Below are 19,231 nucleotides of genomic sequence, written 5' to 3'. Positions count from 1 at the left end.
TTCCCCTAAACCTAACCCTAAATTGTGAATCCCATAAACAAAATTTAAAACTTCTTTGTTGATAAAGGATATAAGGAAATTGAAGAAAACATTCAGCAAATTGAAGAATTCTAATCGATGTGAACATGAAAAAAAGAGTGCAAGGAAAAAAATTTCCGCAATTTTTGGGAATGAAAAGGACAAAGGAAAGCAAATTGTGGTCGCACTAGGTCAGTTTTTGCGTTTTAAAGTTTTTGGTTGTTGGGTTAATGTTTTTTGGTTGTTAGGTTAGTGTATTGGGTAAACTGATTGTGTTGATTAAATATGAATGGACTCTCAATTTCTAGTTCTTAGGTTAATGGTTTTTAGGTTGTTAGGTTATTGTTGATTACTTGGAATGCTTATTATGCAAATGGTCCCTATTGCTTTTATTAGTTTAATTCGATTGGTTGTCCCCATTGATGTATGTTATGCTTTAAATTGAATGATTGTCATATTTTTGTCTGTTATTGTTAGATTTTTGGTTTTATGCTTTCAATTGTTGGTCCTCTTTTATGTCTGTTATAGTTAGAATTTTGCTCTTAGGCTTGAAATTGTTGATCCCTATTTGTGTCTGTTATTGTAAGTGTAGGGATCTTATTTGCAAAAGTCACAAATGCAGGAGCACACTTATGTATAAAGCCTTTTTTTCTTCAGAAACATCAATTGTTTGTCACCCGCATTCTAAAAATGATCGTTAGACGCTCTATCTCTTTATCACTATTCTTGCTGTCCGAAAAGGAGGCTATAATAATTGTTTTTTTCCAAATTAATTGATATTTAGGACAAAATAAAATAAAAGTTAAAACTATATGGATGTCTCTAAGTTTTTCCTATTATAAATAAAGGTTAACGTCATAAAATCTCACAAACTTTACACGTTTTGTCATTTTAATCACGTTGTTTAAAAATCGTCATTTTCATACACGAACTATCAATTTTTTTCAAATCCATACACTTTCAAAAATCCGGTGAAAATTGCTTAGTAGACAACCTGATAATAACATGTAATAACGAACCGAATTGACACGCTAGTAATTTTCACCGGATTTTTAAACGGTGTATAGATTTGAAAAAAAAATGAATAAAGGATCAATTCACCCCCTCAACTTGGCAGGAAATATTAAATGAGTCATTCTCGCCGCTTTTAGTACAAATAGACCCAAAACTTGCGTTTTTAGCTCAAATCAACCCTCACTTATCCATTTTCCGGTCGCACCTCGGTGAGTGTATGACACTCTCCATTTTAAAAAAGAAAAAATGTTTAAAAAGATGCTTAGTATTAGGTTTAATTTAATTAGGCTTAAATATAATTTATTAGGGCTTAACTGTGTTTTGTTAGTTTAATTAGGTTATAGTTATGATATAATTAGGGTTTTGATTAATTAGCATATAACTAGAAATTAAATTAGAATGATTAAGTTAATTAAATGAAATTAAAAAACTCACTTCCCAAAGGGCCGTTTTGATACGAACAAATTTTGGGTCTTTTTGTATTAAAAGCGGCGAAAATGACTCATTTGATATTTCGTACCAAAGGATGATTTGATCTTTTGTTCGAGAAAAAAATGATATTTAGAATATGAAAATGACGACTTTTAAACGATTTAATTGAAAGGATAAAACATGTCAAGTTATTGAATTTTTATCACCTTGCCCCTATAAATAATAGACTTGCTATGGATAATATGATAATTATTATAAATAAATTAAAACCATAATTATATCATCATATAAAAACCATAACGTAAAAAAATCAATTTTCTATTTTCCCTGCGGAATCATAATCCCCCGGGGTTTTCCATGAACCCCCGAAAAAACCAAACCCATAAATCCTTCCTTCCCGTCACTTTCTCGAGAAAATAAGAAAAAAACATCCATACTTTAGGTTTTCAAAACAATCAAATCGATTTTTTAGGTTTTTCTTCTCCGCAATTTTTGATTCAAAAACCGCTGGAAAATCACCAATAAACTAGCTAATTAGGGTTTTAATTGATTGAACGAGAATGGGAAGCGTGGATCGTATTGAGGATCGGTCATTTAGGGCTGATTTTACAGGCGACGGAGTTGATAAGCTGAGGGAGAAAGTGAGAGATAAGCTTAAAGAATTTATGGGCGATTACACTGATGATACACTCGTGGTAATGCCAATGTAATCTGCGTTATGAATATAAATTATTTTTTCTGTATTTTTTTGGATTTGTAAGTCTTGGCATGTTGTAGAAATTCAATGAACTATGCAATATCAACTTCTTCAGCTGAAATTCTTGTTTAGGGTTTGTTTTTATTTAAGTAGCAGCTGCTCATTTACTTTCGGATTTTATGTATCTATATGTTTTTGAGGTGATGTGATGCTTAAATTTGGAATTGGCAAGACCAAAGTGTAAATGTAAGTTGAGAATGGGAACAGTTAACTTGTACATTGTATGTGTTTGCAATGCGATTACTGAAGATGCTACGGAGAAAATTCCCAGCAACAGAATTGTTGGGTGCAGGGGATACGCATATGCTTTATCTATGTCATAGGGGGTTTTCTGGCAAGTTCAGTTGAGAGTTTGGTGGTTAGTTCTCAACAGTGATGTATTTTTTCAGGAAGGTTTAATGTCGCTAGGAGCTTATCCGATAGCTTCTTATTGTATCTGATTGCTTGTTTATTAAGTGTGTTCATGCTGAGGAAAGTCACCTATTTACTCTAGCAAAATGGTTTTGTATGTATGTGTACTTGAGTGTTAAAGATTTTTCTGAGAAATAGAGTTGAAATAACTTTCAACAGTTGAAGAAGGATGTATGGACATGGGATTTTTCGATGTGCAATGATGTGGATGTTAGGTAGTGATTTTAGGAAAATTAAGTTGCTGTTTTTGCTGATATGCTCTATTTACAAATTATTGATTAACTGGTTATTTGTAGTGGCTGTAATAAATAGGCTAACTGGGTTTAGATATGGGGAAGGATTTATGAGAAAGTTTGCTGTGAGAAAGCTGAAATCATACAAATTACATGACATGTTCTTGCTTTTGTGATGGGTAATGCTCACTTAAGTTACTCAAGAGGATGGAAAGTTTCATTCCATTGATTTAACAAGATAGTCTATAATTAAAGGAGTGAAATCTCACTCGACAAGGCCATGATTCAGATGGATAATCACTCAAACCATGGCTTCAGTGTACACAGTGAAGATGTGATAAATTGTTGAGATCACCTCTGATCCAGCATTGCCAATAATTATTCATTGTCGAAGTATATATGTTCAGGTTCAGGGGCTATAAAGCTAAATTAACATGATATCTTTCTTAAGTAACAAAAATAGTATGCTCATAGACACTTCATCACGTAAGCTCTAAATTTCCTTTGGCCTTTTTTTTTGAGGAATCCTTTGGCTTATTTGATGGGAAGATAAAATTTAGGTCATTATATGTATTTAGTGGTTGTGAATCTCATGGTTTGCCAAGCTTAGAGATTTTTCATTCGTGCTAATTAGCATCTCTGAGCTCCCAAGCCAGTGTTCCATTATACTTCTATTATGATGTTCTGTTTGGGATGTGAGAATTGTTGATTGAGGACCTCTATGTTCTGTTCGAACAATTTTATGTATTTAGGCAAGATTTGCATTTCGGAATTTTGGCATAAATATTTTTCTGATTGGCAGGAATATGTGATTGTCTTACTGAGAAATGGCCGGCGTAAAGAAGAAGCAAGGAACGAATTGCATGTATTTTTGGGAGATGATAGTGACTCTTTTGTAGCTTGGTATGTGTTTTCTTTTACCGGTTAACATGAAATGTGCCGTTGCAAGCATCCTTCGGTTCAAGTGGACTTATGAGTTACACTGGTTTTTGTTTAATGTTTGATATTTGAACAGGCTGTGGGATCACCTTGCCTCAAATTTGGATTTATATGTACAGCCTCAAGATGCGAGTGATATAGTCAAAACAAAGTCCATACGGGGGGACCAGGATGAAAGAAATGAATCCCATCATAATGATTCTGAAGCTGGAAAAGAAAAGCCTGATAACTTACCCAGAAGTAGACATAAAAGAGAATGGAAAGCTATGACACGGGATGCAACTGAACCTCCTCCTCTTCGGAGCTCTGTGGTTGACAATATGCATGTTGAGGAAAGACATGATCGCAGAGGAAGTCATGCAAGAAGATCTTCATCCCCTCAGCCTCCTCAACATAAGAAAAGGAGTCGGCAGGATGAGCGACAACAATTGAAGGTTAGATTTTTTTAATCTTATGAGAATTTTGAGTGGTATTGAGTTTAACTTAAATAGTTGGTTGGGTGGCGGCGTGGTGCATGTTTCATAACACCTCCATTCTCCTACTGCATTCCTTATGTTTTATTTGAAAATAAGAAATGTTTTTTTTGGATGAAATTGCTATCTATGCTGTGCTAGCCAGCAGAAATAGAGAAGCATCTAGTTTCTTCTCTTGTCCTAGTGAATATATGCTTAAAATGAATGCATTCCTTATGTTTTATTTGAAAATAAGAAATGTTTTTTTTGGATGAAATTGCTATCTATGCTGTGCTAGCCAGCAGAAATAGAGAAGCATCTAGTTTCTTCTCTTGTCCTAGTGAATATATGCTTAAAATGAACATCATACGTTGTGGAAGTTGATCTTGTAAAATTCCACAATTCTAGAGAAGTCTTTATGTAGGTTTCCTTTGCTAATTGATAATGCTGATAAATTCATATCTTTGAGTTTGTATAAATGAAATTTTTTCTGTTAGTACATGTCCATGACTCTTAGGATTAACTTCTGTTTTCTTTTTGGTGACTATATAGTGAGGTTGATTATCTTTTATTTTTACTTTACCATGAATTCTGTATGGTTACCGAGAATCTGTTCCAGTTAGAAATGTTTATTTCCCTTCATTTATCACTGCTCTGTACTCTATTCATAGCTTATTTGTGTATATTTTGGCTGAGTTGGACAGTATGCTATATGGTATGGAAGTCTAAACAAAAGCTTGACTTTGTAGTTTAGACAGTGGTTATTCTGGGTGAAGAAACTTCAGTGGAAAACGTTGTGATAAGATTTTGTTATTGGAATATTGCAGCAGCTGCAGAGCATATGTATGCAAGATCTATATTTATAAGCTGATTATGTGACAAAAACTAGGATATATATGACTTTGCCAGTCAGATAAAGCTAATAATTATGCTACTATTTTCATTAAAATTTGTCTTATGCAGTGTAGCAATTAACAGTATTGGTTTTTGTGAAAGAAAAGAAGATTGATGTATACATGATTCTGTGCTAAGTATGCATTCCTCTTAGAAGCAAGTTCAGTAGTAGAGAATTGCAGGTTTTTAGGTGTATAGAGAATTGCAGGTTTATCTAGCATTTAAACTGCCATCGTCTGATTTTCCAAAGTTGGAACTGAAACTTTTTCACTGTTTGGGACTGCGGGAAATTCCTAATTCTTTAGTTTTTCCTTTTGCGTTAGTTTCTATCATGGGGATCGAGTTTTTCTTTGTATTGTTTTTGCATATCTTTCTATGTTTTGATTGGATATCTAGATACAAATATTGTTTACCAGCCTTGATCTCAAAAGAAAAAAGAATTCTAGTGGAGGGTAAGAAGAATTAGATGCACACTCTGAAGAGTTAATGGATAGTAAGATCCCTCTGAGCTGGTGTCTGCTGTTGTAGAGCTGCTGAGCTAGTAAATATTAGAATTAGGAGTATGCTTTAAGAGGCAGACCTAATAGCCTGACGACTCTAGATTGTAAGTAACTTCTTATTTGGACGGGAGCACCTCACATGGGAATCTTCGGCTCAAATTTTTAGTAAAACAACTTGAATATATGCTTTGTTAACAGAGTTGAGAAACATACCCTTGTAGGATGCTGTCCTAAATAGGAAAGTTTCTGATTAAAAGGTTTACATAAACTGAAACAAATAATTCTCAGGATAGATCTGTCATTTAGCTGTCTGCATATGGCTGTTTATGGCTCTATTTTAGTGTGTGCCTGTGTAGTTCATGGAGTTATTTAGATCTAATAACCAATTTGTCGGTCATGGGGTTTGAAATGGGTTTCTACTCTCTATGAGTCAGTGGTGGTTGGTCTTTTATGTTGATTATACAGAATTAATAGCATAGACGGAAACTTAAGAAATTTTGTTTATCTTTATAGTGTGTGCTCTGTGTGTTGTTATGTTTAGTGCACCTGCAGCATATTAAAGCACTTAGATGAATGTACTAAATATTTTCTGTGTAAGTTAATTGTGGTTATGTTTCCAGATGAGACTTCTCGCTGGTTGATTTATGGGAGATGATTTTGATCTTTTTAAATACTATTATCATGGATTTATGTTTTATCATGTTGAAGTGTAGAAAGTGCTGCAGATAATGTTTCATGGCTTTCTTTCTATTATTTCCACCCTGCTCATTTCTTTTTGTGCTTCGTACATCCTAACAAACCCTCTTTTGGCAGAGGGATGCTGTTTCTCATGCAACTATTAATGCTCCTCGACGACTACTGCAATCTGCAGTGCGAGATGCTGTTGGGACATTGAGACCATCTGATTTATTAAAAGATCCCTCAGTGAAGCGTCTTCGTTCTGTTGTCTCTGCATCTACAATAGAATCATCATTGCTTGATCGTCCTAGGAGGATTCAGTCGGTAGCAAGAGTTCCAAATCCCATGGCCACTGTAATCAAAGCTGTTCAAGCAGCTGCTGCAGATGTGGTAAAGGTTAAATCTTCAAGAAATGTGTTTGACAGACTTGGTAGAAAAATGGATATTTCAGAGACATCTGAGCAAATCGGAGATTTTAGAGATGATGTTGTTGAAGATGAATTTGATGTGTATGAAGAATTTAACCAAAATTCAAATCAGACCCAGCAAACCTATCCTCAAAGACATGATTATGCTGGACGGGGAAGGAATATTGGCTTTCTGGATAATGAAACTGGGATGGCTGCTGAGCCGATGTCTGACGATGAAGTTTATGATAACGTTGATGTTATGGGTGATAGAATTATGGATTTTTCTGAAACTGGTACATCTGGTGGAAATAAGAGGGAGGATTTACTTAACTTACACTACAATGACTCCAAAAGGGCTGATGACATGCACATAACTCAAAATAAGAATTCGGATCAACCTCTTTCAGCTGCAAAAGCAGCAGTAAACGTTTCTATGAATCTAAATACCTGGAGACCACCTCAGTATCAGGAGTCAAGAGGGATTATGAAAATGGGTAATTGGAATTCTGTGCAGGAGAATGAGGCAGATACCACAAAATCTGTTGCTCAAGTAATGAAGGAGAATAACCACCCTGTCACTGTTAGTAATGGAAATGTAAGATGTTCCTACCTGTGTCTTTGGATTTAAACAGTCTGTCAATTGTCTTCATTATTTTACTTGGCTGCTGATGTTTTCTTCAATGGGACGATGTTGTACAGGCAAAACCAGTTGCTGATATACAGAAAGACTCTCAGAAAACACTGATATCTGTTCCTGGTGAGTTGTAAAAACTTTTTAAAGTGCCTTCACAGTAAAAGTTAAATAGATCAGGAAGTGATAAATATGAAACAAACTAAGAATTTACTGTTTCTGCAAGTTCTTTCATGTCTCATGGATCGGATGATCACAGATTCTCTTGCGGTGAAGCTTTTATACTCATTTGCTTTATTTATATGGGCTTGTTTTTTTTTACTTCTGTAGGTTCTTACACCACTGGCCGCCCATTAGAGGATGCTGATTCTCGAACCATTTTTGTTAGCAATGTATTTTCCTAACTCATTTATCTTCTTCTTGATTCTTTCTCGAATGCTTTATGTTCTCCATAATGACGTTTTCGTGTTGACTTTCGTAGGTTCATTTTGCTGCTACCAAAGACAGTCTTTCTCGGCATTTTAATAAGTTTGGCGATGTTCTTAAAGTTGTTATATTGACTGATGCAGCAACAGGGCAGCCAAAGGGGTATTTGCTGAGGCTCAGTTCAACTCTGCTTTTTCAGTTATTATGTCAAAATTCTATTTTTTTTCCTTATATGGTTACTGCTAAACAGGTCAGCTTATGTAGAATTTATGCGAAAAGAAGCAGCAGACAATGCGTTATCTTTTGATGGTGCCTCCTTTATGTCACGGATTCTCAAGGTATCATGTTTTTAAGTGTTTAGTTTTTCTGCAGCTAGGGCTATTTCTTGATGTTGTTCTTTTTGCTTCTTGTATGCGGTGTTTGTTCACCTAGTTGTGGTGAATGTTACGTGTATATATTCTCACGAACATTTTCTTTGGCTTCTCTTGTGTGAGGATCATTTATCTAGTTGTGGAGGATGTTCTATGTGCATATTTTCTCATAAATTTCTTCTTTTTGCTTCTCATGTGTTATTTGGTGGCTGTTCTATCATCTATGTGCTTATATATCTTCACAAATGTCTTTAAATAGTTAAGTGATGGCTGAAGTTGGCGAAAACATGAATCATTAAATTGATTATATCCGGCTATAGAATAGTTTAATGAGCCATGCTATAATTGTTCCTTAGGGTTGCTTAAATTTAAGTTTAATTGCTTATCCCTTTTGGCTTCTCAGAATAGTTTCAGCAGTTTGGCTCATTTTTTTTCTTTCACTGCTGCCTCAAGTGTGAATGGAAGTAAACTTGCTTGCTAGAACTTGGTCTGTTGGGAAGTCTTGAAAAATGGTGCAAAAAATTGATATTTAAATGTTTGTTGTATGAAATTGCCAAGACTTGTTCAATGGTTAGGGAAACTGCAGGGCTTGTTCAAGTATAACTCCTCGCTCTCCCATCCAGTTATAAGATTAAAAGTTAGCGAGTTTGAGCCTGCTAATCACTAATTTAAATATTCATTTTATTTAGTGTTTGATATATGACGACTGCTTTGCATCATGTGTTATATCATGCAACTCATGTGATCCTGCTTCAATTTTTCGGGGGTGAGATGTGGTCCTGCTTCACTATGAAATTGCTTCATAGTTTTTCGCTCCTATTCTGAAAGCTTTTTCCCTTGTCTTTTGCAGGTTGTTAAAAGAAGCCCTGCTAACCAGGAAGCAACTACTAACATGACATGGCCCCGTGTTACCCGTGCGACTCCATTTACTCCTGGTAGGTTTAGCAGAGCTCATTTTCCTAGAGGTATTCCTGGGGCATTTAGGCCTCGCTTTACTATGAAACCTGGTGCGAGAAGTTTTCAGTGGAAGCGAGATGCTCCAGCAGAGAGTGCAGCTCCAGTCTCTGGGAGTCTCGCGTCTCCTACTGCTCGCAGTCTCACTTATGTCCGAACAGAGCCTAAACCTGATGGGAATTCAGCGTTGACTTAATTGCATCATAACTTGTTCAGATTTCATTGATGTGTCCCGTTGGTGACTGCAGCAAATGTTTTGGTAATGCGGCAGATATAAATCAAACAGTTTTTAAGAGATAGATTCTTCTGTATATGGTGAAGGAGCAGTTTGCTGAAGGGGTGGATATATAAAGGAGTAGAGTGATTTTGGGGCAGATATTCTTGGTTTTTTTTGGTAATAGGGTCTGTATTAACCTAAATGGGTAGAGACCGAGGGACTCTTTGTTGCTGACCATTAGATGGGAATTTGTGAATAGCATGGACGGTACTTGATTTCTTCTGCTTTAAGGGTTTTATGTCGTTTCCGGCTTTTTTTCTTGAAAATAATTATGAATGAGAATAGAAAATTGAAACGAAGGAAAAAAAGATGAACAATAACTGCTTGAATATGCCTAACTATTTTGCAATCTGCTATGCATTTTAGAAACTTATTTTTTGCTAATTTAATGCTAATTGTTGTTCTTGATTGCATTTCCCGGCGAAAGTGGTTGGTTTACTTAAAATCAAATTTCTGTGTACAAGTGTAAACCTATACTTTTTGCTATGCGGGAAACAAGTTTTCAGCTAATACTTGGTTGCAGCTATTTAATATTTTTATAGATGGCATTGCAGGCGATAGAGCTTTAATATTCTTTGCTTTGGTATTAATCGAGTATAAATTCTAATTTATTTTAATGACCTTTATAATATTAAAATGTTCTAAAAGTTTGAATATTAGATGCTTGAGTTTTGAACTTATATTATGTTGAATTCATGAAATTGATAAAAAAAAATAGCAATTGTCCTACATGGAATTTCAATTATTTACTTTGGTTAAAAGTTTGAAAAAAATTCAAACATATATATTTGGTTCATGGAATAGGTGCGGAATATAATAGATGCGAAACGGAATAACTATTCCGTATAAAATCACTATTCTTTACTTGGGTTCATGGAGTAGGTATCCTATGAAATTGCTATTCCATGATTTTGTGGAATAAACATTCCTCTTAAAAAGTAAAAAATAGCTATTTCATTCCTTATGAAATATCTATTCCATTCCGACTATTCCGTTCCATGAACCAAACATGGTTGTTTCAGTATAAAATTACTATTTTTTATTTTGATTCATGAAATAGTTATTTCATATTGATATTGTGAAATTAATACTCATTTAAAAAATTATAGAACAACTATTCCGTTTCTTATGAAATAGTTATTCTATTTCATTTCATAAACCAAACATAACCTTAAGATTCATGAATAAGTGAGGAATGAAATAGCTGTATATAATGATTATTCTTTAATTTAGTTTATGAAATAGTTATTCCATAAAATTGTTATTCCATGATTTTGTAGAATAACTATTCTTCTCAAAAACTAACAAATGGCCATTGCATTCTTTATGCAATAACTATTTTATTCAATATTATTTTATTTCATAAACCAAACATAGCCTAAATTCTAAACCTTGAATTTAGGTATGGAATTTTAAGACCCTAATCTTGGACCTGATATTTTGATCCAGGACACTCAATTCTAACCGAGTGTAAAATGCAAACCAAATTAGACAATTGAACCAAGCTTTGGTTTGAAACTAAAAATATATTCAATTTTCAATTCAATTCCATTTTAGAAGTAAGACAACTAGTTTATTATCAGATTATAGATTATAAGTTTATAACCCTAATCCATTTCCATTTTAGGAGGAACATATTTTTGGTACAAATTTGAACCATAAAACCCAAATCGAGCTTAAGAAAAACACCAACGCAGTTGATTATGATTGACTGATTTGGAAATTTTTTTTTTAATTTTGATTCAGTGTTATTTTAAAAAGTTAATTTTTTTTAATTTGATTTTAAAAATTTAAATTTTTTAGTTCGATTTGAATCAAATGCATACAATAACATCTAACCCCAAACCTCAACCTCCAACTTCGGATCTCAGACCCGAACCCTTGACCCCTTCACATTGGACTCCTCACCCGGACTTCAACCCCGACCCTCGATCCAAACCCACCCCCACCCGAGACTCAGATCAATGACCTCAACTTCAACTCTACATTTCAGATCCATACTTATACATTTTAAATTTACAATTTAGGGTTAATGTCATAAAAATTCACCAACTTTACACGTTTTCTCATTTTAATCACGCAGTTTAAATTTTCTCAATTTCATGCACGAACTACCGTTTTTTCTCAAATTCATGCATGGTGCTGAGGTGTCACGGCTTCATTGGTGTAATTCGCTGAGGTGGAGGTCATTTTACACCAATGAGTGCCACCTCAGCACCGTGCATGAATTTGAGAAAAAGTGGCAATTCGTGCATGAAAATAAAAAAATTTAAACTACGTGATTAAAATGAGAAAACGTGTAAAGTTTGTTTTTTTTTGACATTAACCCTACAATTTATAATATACTTTACTTCAAAAAGAATTAAAATAAAATCTTATCAAATAATAAATATTCCAACAAATGAACCAAATTATAGAATAGGAATAACTATTATATTGCATTCTTTCCTATAGGCATGCAATGAATCAAACATGACCTTAATGTCTTTACCTTAGGGTCAAGTGTTGTAGAGGTATTCTCTTAAATGATGGCACATGAAGCATTTTTGTCATAGACAATATTCATGCAACAAGAGGTTAATTTTACCATCTTAGGGAGCAATTTCAATTAGCATAGATGCTCAAATATTCTTGAAATACCATGTATACTCTGTGAGATGGCTACAATAGGCTTGCAGGCTTAATTTAGCAAAGTGATCTTACACAACTTGCCAGATATAACTACATAGTAAAGAAACTTATCGTTACATCAATTAATGATGATAATGCTGCGGTACATTGAGTTACAACAGCAGTTAGATTAGTTTTCTTTTTTTGTTCTTTAACCTCTCAAGTCTCAAGGTGAATACAATCAACTTGGTTCAAAATTGAGTAATTTGCAAGAGAATTTCAAATGATCGGCATTCGGTCTGAAACTATAAAATTACCAACGCGATAAATACAAAGCTCCATTATGTTGCACGATTTTTTTTTCTTTTCAAATTCTATAATTCAACATTTCGACCTTCCTTATAAAAAATCCTCTTGTCGTTTCCCATTTTGGTATTCCCCATTTCGACCTTTCCATTTCGTGCTACAAAGAACTCCATTACTTACTAGTTCTAATAACTCGAGCTGAAATTTAAAAACCTAATTTGCATAATTCGCTTATTACAAAAGAACATTAACTATAAAGAGCAAACAGCAAGATCAATTCATAAGAGTTATTCGATAGAATCTCAAAAAGAACAACGTATCATAACAAAATGTCGTAAACAATCAACACTTAAACTAATCTTTGCACCAAATTAAACAACAGTCCAAGTGACATCCCAGCAACACACACAACAGAAACAATGCGAGCTCTAACAAACAAAGTATTCAAATTTTTAGCAACTTGAAGAGCAAGAGTCAAAATCTGTAACCTGCCAAGCTCCTCCATTTTCTTAAGAAAATGCATCGGTTTCAACGATTGTCTCAACAGAAACGCCAACGTAAAAGGGAACCCGAAAGCCGCAAAGCTTTGAATCGACACTTCTAGCATTGGATTTTCTTTAGTAATATAAGAAATCCAACCTCCAACTCCAAGTTGAACCAATCCAAGTACAGCTATAACCTTGCTGAAACCATAAATGCTCTTCATCATTTTTTCTAGTACTTCTCTGGTTTCATTGGCTAAAGCTGACAAATCTCTCTCTACTGTTGGTCCTTCTATTTCTTGGTGCTTGAAATTGGGGGTTTTGCTTGGGTACTCACTTGGGTTTGGGGATTTATCCGAATCTGAGCTTGAAAAATATCTGGGTTTTTGATTTATCAACTGGGTTTGATTCAAATCGGTCAAATTGATCAAAGATCGGGGCTTTTTGTCAATTGAGTCATGAGTCGTCGATTCGGCTGCAGAACTTAAGTAAACCCTAATAAAATTGAGATTATGATTTGTGGGTTTTGAGTCTGTAATTGTTTGGGAATGCAAAATGGAGATTTGGGGTTTTTGGGTGATGAAATGAGAGGGTTTTATGAGACTAGAAGAATATCTGCGAGAGATCAATCTGTACGCCATTTTTGGTGAAATTGGAATTAGGGTTTACAGGAGTTGATTAGAGAGGATTCATGTAACTAATGTAAGCACATCACTCAAATGAACAAACCAATTTGGTCACCTGAGAATGAATCAACACAAGGAAAAATTGCAAAACTGATATAGGGATGTTTAAAAAAACAAATAAAGGGTCAACGCGCTCTCTAAACTTGTAACATGAGATTATCTAATCCAATTTATACTTTTTGAAGCAATTAACCCCAATTTTTTTATTTTTGGATCAAATCGGAGATAATGAATACAAAAAATAATTAAATACTTCTTTAATTATCACGATATAATTATTTTAAATTTATTTTTTAAAATAAAAAAATATATTTATGGCATTATTTGAGTCAAAGATGAAGAGTTTTGGAATTAGTTGCTCAAAAGTATAAATTGGATTAGATGACCCCGTATCATAAGTTCAGGGAGCACGTTGATCCTTTATTCTTAAAAAAACACCTATAAGTAGCCAAATATTTGAATTAAGTGGTAATTTGTCCATTTATTTTGTAATCAATGGACAATTAAAATATAAATTAATTTTATGCGCAAATTAGTCACGAACTTGTTGATTATGCACAATGAAACCCATTTTGGTGATTTGTCTTCTCAACTTGTAAGCTAATTATTCTCTATATTGACAATTTTCCCCCTCAACTTGTAATCTAATTTGTCTAAATGGGACTAATTGTCATAACTATCAAATTCGTGACTAATTTAATCTTAAAGTTAATTTATATGTTAATTGTCCATGGCTTACAAGTTAAGAGGGCAAATTGCTACTTAAATCCAAAATATTTTGACAAATACAAGTTGGATTAAATTGGAACAAAGGATCACTTACCCTTTAATTTGCGTCAAATTATCAAAAAGGTCCAAATTTGAAAAACGGGATCATTTATATCCTAAATTTATGTAAATTTGGTCAAAACACTCCTCTCCACTCTCACCCCAGAGAGTGAGGCAAACCCTCCGGTATTTGATGGTGGTTTTTTTTGGCAAAGTGGTTTTTAATGGTAAAATATTTAGGCCTAATCACTTAAAAAAAAACCCCACCTTACTCACATAGGAAAAAGTTCATTTGTATCCTTTTTTTAATTTTTCATTTTCGTCTCTACCCTAAAGAGCTAATTTGACCTCTTTTTATTTGAAAAAACATTCAAAATGATCCTTTATATTTAGCTTATATTCTAATTAAACATTAATATTATTAATCATTTATAATATTTTCATCCTTTAATTAATTTAATTGTCAAAATTTTAAATTTTAGGGTAGAGATAAAAACGAAAAAAATCAAAAAAAGGGTACAAATGAACTTTTTCCTACGTGAGGGTATAAACGAAAAAATATTATAAGGTGGGGATTTTTTAAGTAATTAGGCCAAAAATTTAAAGCGGTCCTAACTATTTTTTAATTTTTTAAGTTAACACATAATAATAAAAAAAACAATTGAATCCTTTTAATTTTAAAATTTGTATATCAAATTAATATTAATTAAAAATATAAATAATTTTTTGTATTTTTGGCAAAAGAAATTTCAAATCTTTTTTACTTTTTTTTACGTTCTCAGGTGAGGAGTTGCTGCTCCGGTAAGAAGAAGCACCTCCTCGGAAGAACAGACCCACCGGTTTGTTATTCGTGAAGAAAACCAGACCGGTGGGTCTGTTCTTTAGTCGAGGAGCTGATGCTCCGGTAAGGAGCAGCACCTCCTCGGAAGAACAGACCCACCTGTATGTTATTCGTGAAAGAAAATAGACCGGTGGGTTTATTCTTTAGGCGAGGAGCAGATCTGTTGAAGAAATTAAAAAAATTAATTTTTTTTGACAAAGAATAAAAAAAAAAGTCTCCAGTTTAATTCGTTTTATTTAGGATTTCGCTACTTTGAACTTTTTTGGTATTTTGACACAAATTAAGGGGTTAAAGTGATATTTTGTTTGATGAAATTGATTGTAAAATACGGGTTGACATTTAAAAATTATAAAACACAGTTTTTATTATAAAAAATATAATTTTAAAAAACATTAAATTTAAATTTAATATGAGTATATTAAAACATAAGTTATTATTAATTCACTATAGTTTTACTTAAAAAAATATTAATTTATTTTTTGAATTATAAAAGTATAGTAAATTATTGATTAGTTTACTATCAGTATTATAATGCATGTACAAAATCAATTTCAATTTAATTATTTTTAATTTATTAAAAAATAAGTTTACTATCGATTTATTAAAAAAAATAAGTTTATAGTTAGTTTATTTTTAGAATTAAAAAGTTAAATTAAACTGTTTTGCTTAATATACTATCAATGTTTTTTTATGCACCAATTAATTTTAATTTATTTATTTTTAGTTTACTATCGGTTTACTTTTATTTTACTTAAAGATAAATTTGCTATTAATTTCCTTTAAGTTTACTTAAAAATAAGTTTACTATTGGTTTATTATTATAGAGAAATAAATTACGAGAAGAGGAATAAAACATAACGAGCCAGTAATTTTGGAAGTCCCCTTGGCTTCTTGATTCTGAGTTTGGTTTGGTAAAGACGATTCAACCGCCAAATCTTTTCGAATGCAACTGTTAACCAACTTCTGGATATGGATGGGTCTGGGTGGGATATTGATCTGCTTCGTGATGATTTGGGGAGGAGGATGTTCAACAGATTTTAAAAACCCCGGTTAGTAGTCGTAATATTAATGATAGATGGTGGTGGAAATGGGAACCGAAAGGCATGTTTATTGTCAAAAGCTTTTATAGGGCAACTACGGTGGACATGAGATTACCTCAAAACGACATTTGGAATTTGATATGGAACATTAAAGCTCCACTTCACATTCAGAGTTTTCTTTGGCGGGTGTGTGCGGGGTATCTTCCGACGGTTGACACTCTGGCCGAGTTTCGTGTGATTGTAAACGAGACTTGCATGGTCTGCATGGCATGAAAAGAAACGACTCTTCATATTCTTTTCTCCTGTTTTAAGGCTGTTGAAACTTGGAAGTTGCTGAACATGGAGTTTTCGAGATGTGCTTTTGATAAAGTACAGGACTGGTTGAGTGATTGGCTCAGAAATTTTGACGAAGAGAAGAAGTCCATAGTTGCGTACCGTTGTTGGAATATGTGGCTGTGTAGAAATGGAGCGGTCTGGAATAATAAAATAGAGGAGGCTTCATCTATTGCATCTGCTGTGTGCAATCAATTCTCTTCCCGGTTAGCTGCTAATGCTTCTAATGTGCAGCTGAGAGAAGCTTCGGTAAGAAAGGAAGATGGGCGGATTAGATGGTCAGCTCCTCCTTGCGGGTGGCTGAAAGTAAATACGGATGCGGCTGTGTTCACTAGAAGACAGATTATTGAGGTGGGAGTGGTGGTTCGTGATTGGTTAGGAACATCGTCCAAGCTCGCTGCTCTAACTTCTTCGGATCTTTCTCCCCTAGATTGGCTGAAATTATGGGCATTAGAGAAGCCTTGAGTCGGCTAAAGGACATGGATACGATCGTAGTGGAATCAGATGCTATGGATATTGTGTTATAGATTCGAAATCCGAATTTCATGGAGTCTGAGATGCTAGTGGAGGAGTGTCAAAACTTAGCGAAGCAGTTTAATGATATTGATTTTGTTTGTGTGAGGCGATCTGCGAATCAGGCGGCGTATGTTTTAGCACAATTTGCTAGTTTCATTTCAGGTCATCAAGATTGGTTTTGTCACTTTTCTGAATTTCTCACTATTGTAACTGTTTTCGATTTGAGTTAATAGATTCATACTTCTTTCAAAAAAAAAAATAACTTATAGAGTCCATGGATAAAATGATACGACTGAAAACAAACAATAAAAAAAATCTAGAATTGATTAATTAGCCAAGGAATGACATTTTATTTTTTTAATATATTTTTTTTATTAATATCAAGCAAACAATTATAAATATAAAAATACAATTATTGATAATAACATGACATCTGCTTAATTTTCACACAACCATAAGCTGTGAATATCCTAATACAGGATATGGCGATAACGGATATGGCAAGTCAAATATCCCCATTGCTTGATCATCATCCCAAAATCCCATCCACGTTGACGGCGTCAATGGAACAGTCGTGGTCGTCTTTTCTTCCCTTTTTGGCGACAAATTTTTAATCTTTACAACTGCCGTCGTCTTTTCAATCTTTCTTTTCTTAGAATTAACTGACGAAGATTCGCCAATTTCAAGAGGAAAATTCAAAATCGCTTTGCTTCCGCGTAACCTAAAAGCCGCATTATCGTAAGCTCGGGCAGCTTCTACAGCAGTATCAAATGTTCCTAGCCGATCACGAATTTCTGCCCGGTATTTCCCCCCTGCCCCACGCCTAACTCCTCTGTAATCTTTTTCTCCACTCACCGGCTGCGGTGGTACGGCAGTTACAACCACCGTCGCTATATCTTGTCGCTGTTGTTGACTCGGCGATACAAACAAATCAAAATTAAAATCATTCTGTAATTATCAAAGTTTTGATGAGTAACGAATTTTAATTTAAATTTAAATTTACATCAGTAAACAAAATTTGATTCATTTAATTCTAAATTTTTAAATTTAATAAACAAAATTGGAGTACCTGCAGAAAGTTATCAGCTATAATTTCTTCGGTGCATTGCCGATTAAGATTCCCGCCGTTGGCCGGTGAAGAAAATTGTGAAGTTGAATAATCTACGAAAGGAGAAGTAATACTCAGTGAAGAAGAAGAATCGGGAGAAGAAGAATAATAAGATGGCGGCGGCGACGACGGAGGTGACGGCGTTGATGACTGAGAAGAAGCTAGAGCGCCATAGATGGCGGAAGGAAATAAAAATGGACAAAAGTCTTGCTGGTTTCTTCCCATTCAAGAATTAGAGAGAAATTTCCCAGGAAAGAAGTTATCAAAGTGGACTAATCAAAGTCAGTAAGAAGGTGTTGCCTAATTTGGTTGAATCGGTTTGATTTCGTTGGTTTGAATCCTTTTGGTTAAATGTATAGATTAGACCCTCTCGTTTGTTTCGGTTTTGAATTTGGACCATAATTAATTTTTTTTCCGATGGAGGCACTTCACGTTATAAAAAAATTTCACAACGGACCCTCCGAACCTCAAATGCCACATGTCTACTAGTGACTGGCCAACTCAGCGCCGGCGTACTAGGTTCAATGGTTCACATTGCCTCACTAACGAACATGTGATATTTTAAGTACGGAGTGTCCGATGTGAAATTCTTTTACAACGTTAAATACCTCCATTGATTTTTTTTTTATTAGGGTCCAAATTCAAAACCGAACCAAACGTGAGAGTCCAATATGTACATTTAGCCTTTTTTTACAACCCTAACTGAAAAATAATAAATTTTAGGAAAAAGGCTAAAAAATGACTATAATATTGCTACCCAGACTCTTGTAGCCCCTTCATGTTTTTTGAAGTTCAATTATGACTCTCATGTTACTAAAACTTAAAATTTGCACCCATCTCATGTTAACGTTTTAAGTAACAGCGTCTTAAAGAGAGGTGCAAATTTTAGGTTTTAGTAATATGATGGGGCTACAAAAGCCTGGGTGACAACGTCATGGTCATTTTTGAGCCTTCTCCCAAAAATTTATAAGTACAGGGACGAAAAATACTTAAAAAAGCATAAAAATTGAAATACCAAAAGTATTGGGATTGAAAAGATAGCTTATTCAAAATAGGAATTTTGAAAGTACAAGATTTTAGATCTCAATATAAATTTTATAAATATACGATTTTAAATTTTCAGATTATGAAAAAAATTATTAGT

At 33.9% G+C, this 19,231-nt stretch overlaps 3 protein-coding genes across 4 annotated transcripts; 1 reads left to right on the top strand and 2 right to left on the bottom strand.

Moving 5' to 3' along the window:
• Positions 1–1,756: 1,756 nt before the first annotated feature.
• On the top strand, positions 1,757–9,644 carry LOC126660670 (uncharacterized). Its single transcript, XM_050354271.2, has 9 exons — positions 1,757–2,159; positions 3,668–3,768; positions 3,881–4,238; positions 6,464–7,333; positions 7,438–7,495; positions 7,700–7,761; positions 7,851–7,957; positions 8,046–8,133; positions 9,017–9,644. Exons 1-9 carry the CDS (start codon positions 2,025–2,027, stop codon positions 9,314–9,316), a joined length of 2,079 nt encoding a protein of 692 aa, XP_050210228.1. The 5' UTR covers positions 1,757–2,024; the 3' UTR covers positions 9,317–9,644.
• Positions 9,645–12,586: 2,942 nt separating this feature from the next.
• LOC126659678 (uncharacterized) lies at positions 12,587–13,584 on the bottom strand. The gene has a single exon (XM_050353003.2). The coding sequence runs from the start codon at positions 13,434–13,436 to the stop codon at positions 12,663–12,665; it is 774 nt and encodes a 257-aa protein (XP_050208960.1). The 5' UTR covers positions 13,437–13,584; the 3' UTR covers positions 12,587–12,662.
• Positions 13,585–17,285: 3,701 nt separating this feature from the next.
• On the bottom strand, positions 17,286–18,386 carry LOC126659763 (ethylene-responsive transcription factor ERF105-like). 2 transcript variants are annotated; one of them, XM_050353098.1, is made up of 2 exons: positions 18,049–18,386; positions 17,286–17,927 (listed from the first exon to the last, which is right to left on the bottom strand). In XM_050353098.1, exons 1-2 carry the CDS (start codon positions 18,310–18,312, stop codon positions 17,424–17,426), a joined length of 768 nt encoding a protein of 255 aa, XP_050209055.1. In that variant the 5' UTR covers positions 18,313–18,386; the 3' UTR covers positions 17,286–17,423. The 2 variants fall into 2 exon arrangements, with proteins under 2 accessions (XP_050209055.1, XP_050209056.1); XM_050353099.1 differs by having other exon boundaries at positions 17,286–17,882.
• Between the last annotated feature and the right edge of the window lie 845 nt (positions 18,387–19,231).

This window comes from Mercurialis annua, linkage group LG8 (assembly GCF_937616625.2).
Source record: "Mercurialis annua linkage group LG8, ddMerAnnu1.2, whole genome shotgun sequence".
Classification (NCBI taxonomy): Eukaryota; Viridiplantae; Streptophyta; class Magnoliopsida; order Malpighiales; family Euphorbiaceae; genus Mercurialis; species Mercurialis annua.
Note: the sequence above shows the minus strand (reverse complement) of the source record. Positions and strands in the feature narration are given on the sequence as shown.

Excerpts from the sequence above, each read along its gene's own strand:
- LOC126659763 (XM_050353098.1), bottom strand. The coding sequence starts at position 18,312 with ATGGGAAGAAACCAGCAAGACTTTTGTCCATTTTTATTTCCTTCCGCC. Across the intron at positions 17,928-18,048 it reads TAGCTGATAACTTTCTGCAG|AATGATTTTAATTTTGATTT; the intron begins GTACTCCAATTT and ends TGATAATTACAG.
- LOC126659678 (XM_050353003.2), bottom strand. The coding sequence starts at position 13,436 with ATGGCGTACAGATTGATCTCTCGCAGATATTCTTCTAGTCTCATAAAA.
- LOC126660670 (XM_050354271.2), top strand. The coding sequence starts at position 2,025 with ATGGGAAGCGTGGATCGTATTGAGGATCGGTCATTTAGGGCTGATTTT. Across the intron at positions 7,762-7,850 it reads GAACCATTTTTGTTAGCAAT|GTTCATTTTGCTGCTACCAA; the intron begins GTATTTTCCTAA and ends TGACTTTCGTAG. Across the intron at positions 7,958-8,045 it reads GCAACAGGGCAGCCAAAGGG|GTCAGCTTATGTAGAATTTA; the intron begins GTATTTGCTGAG and ends ACTGCTAAACAG.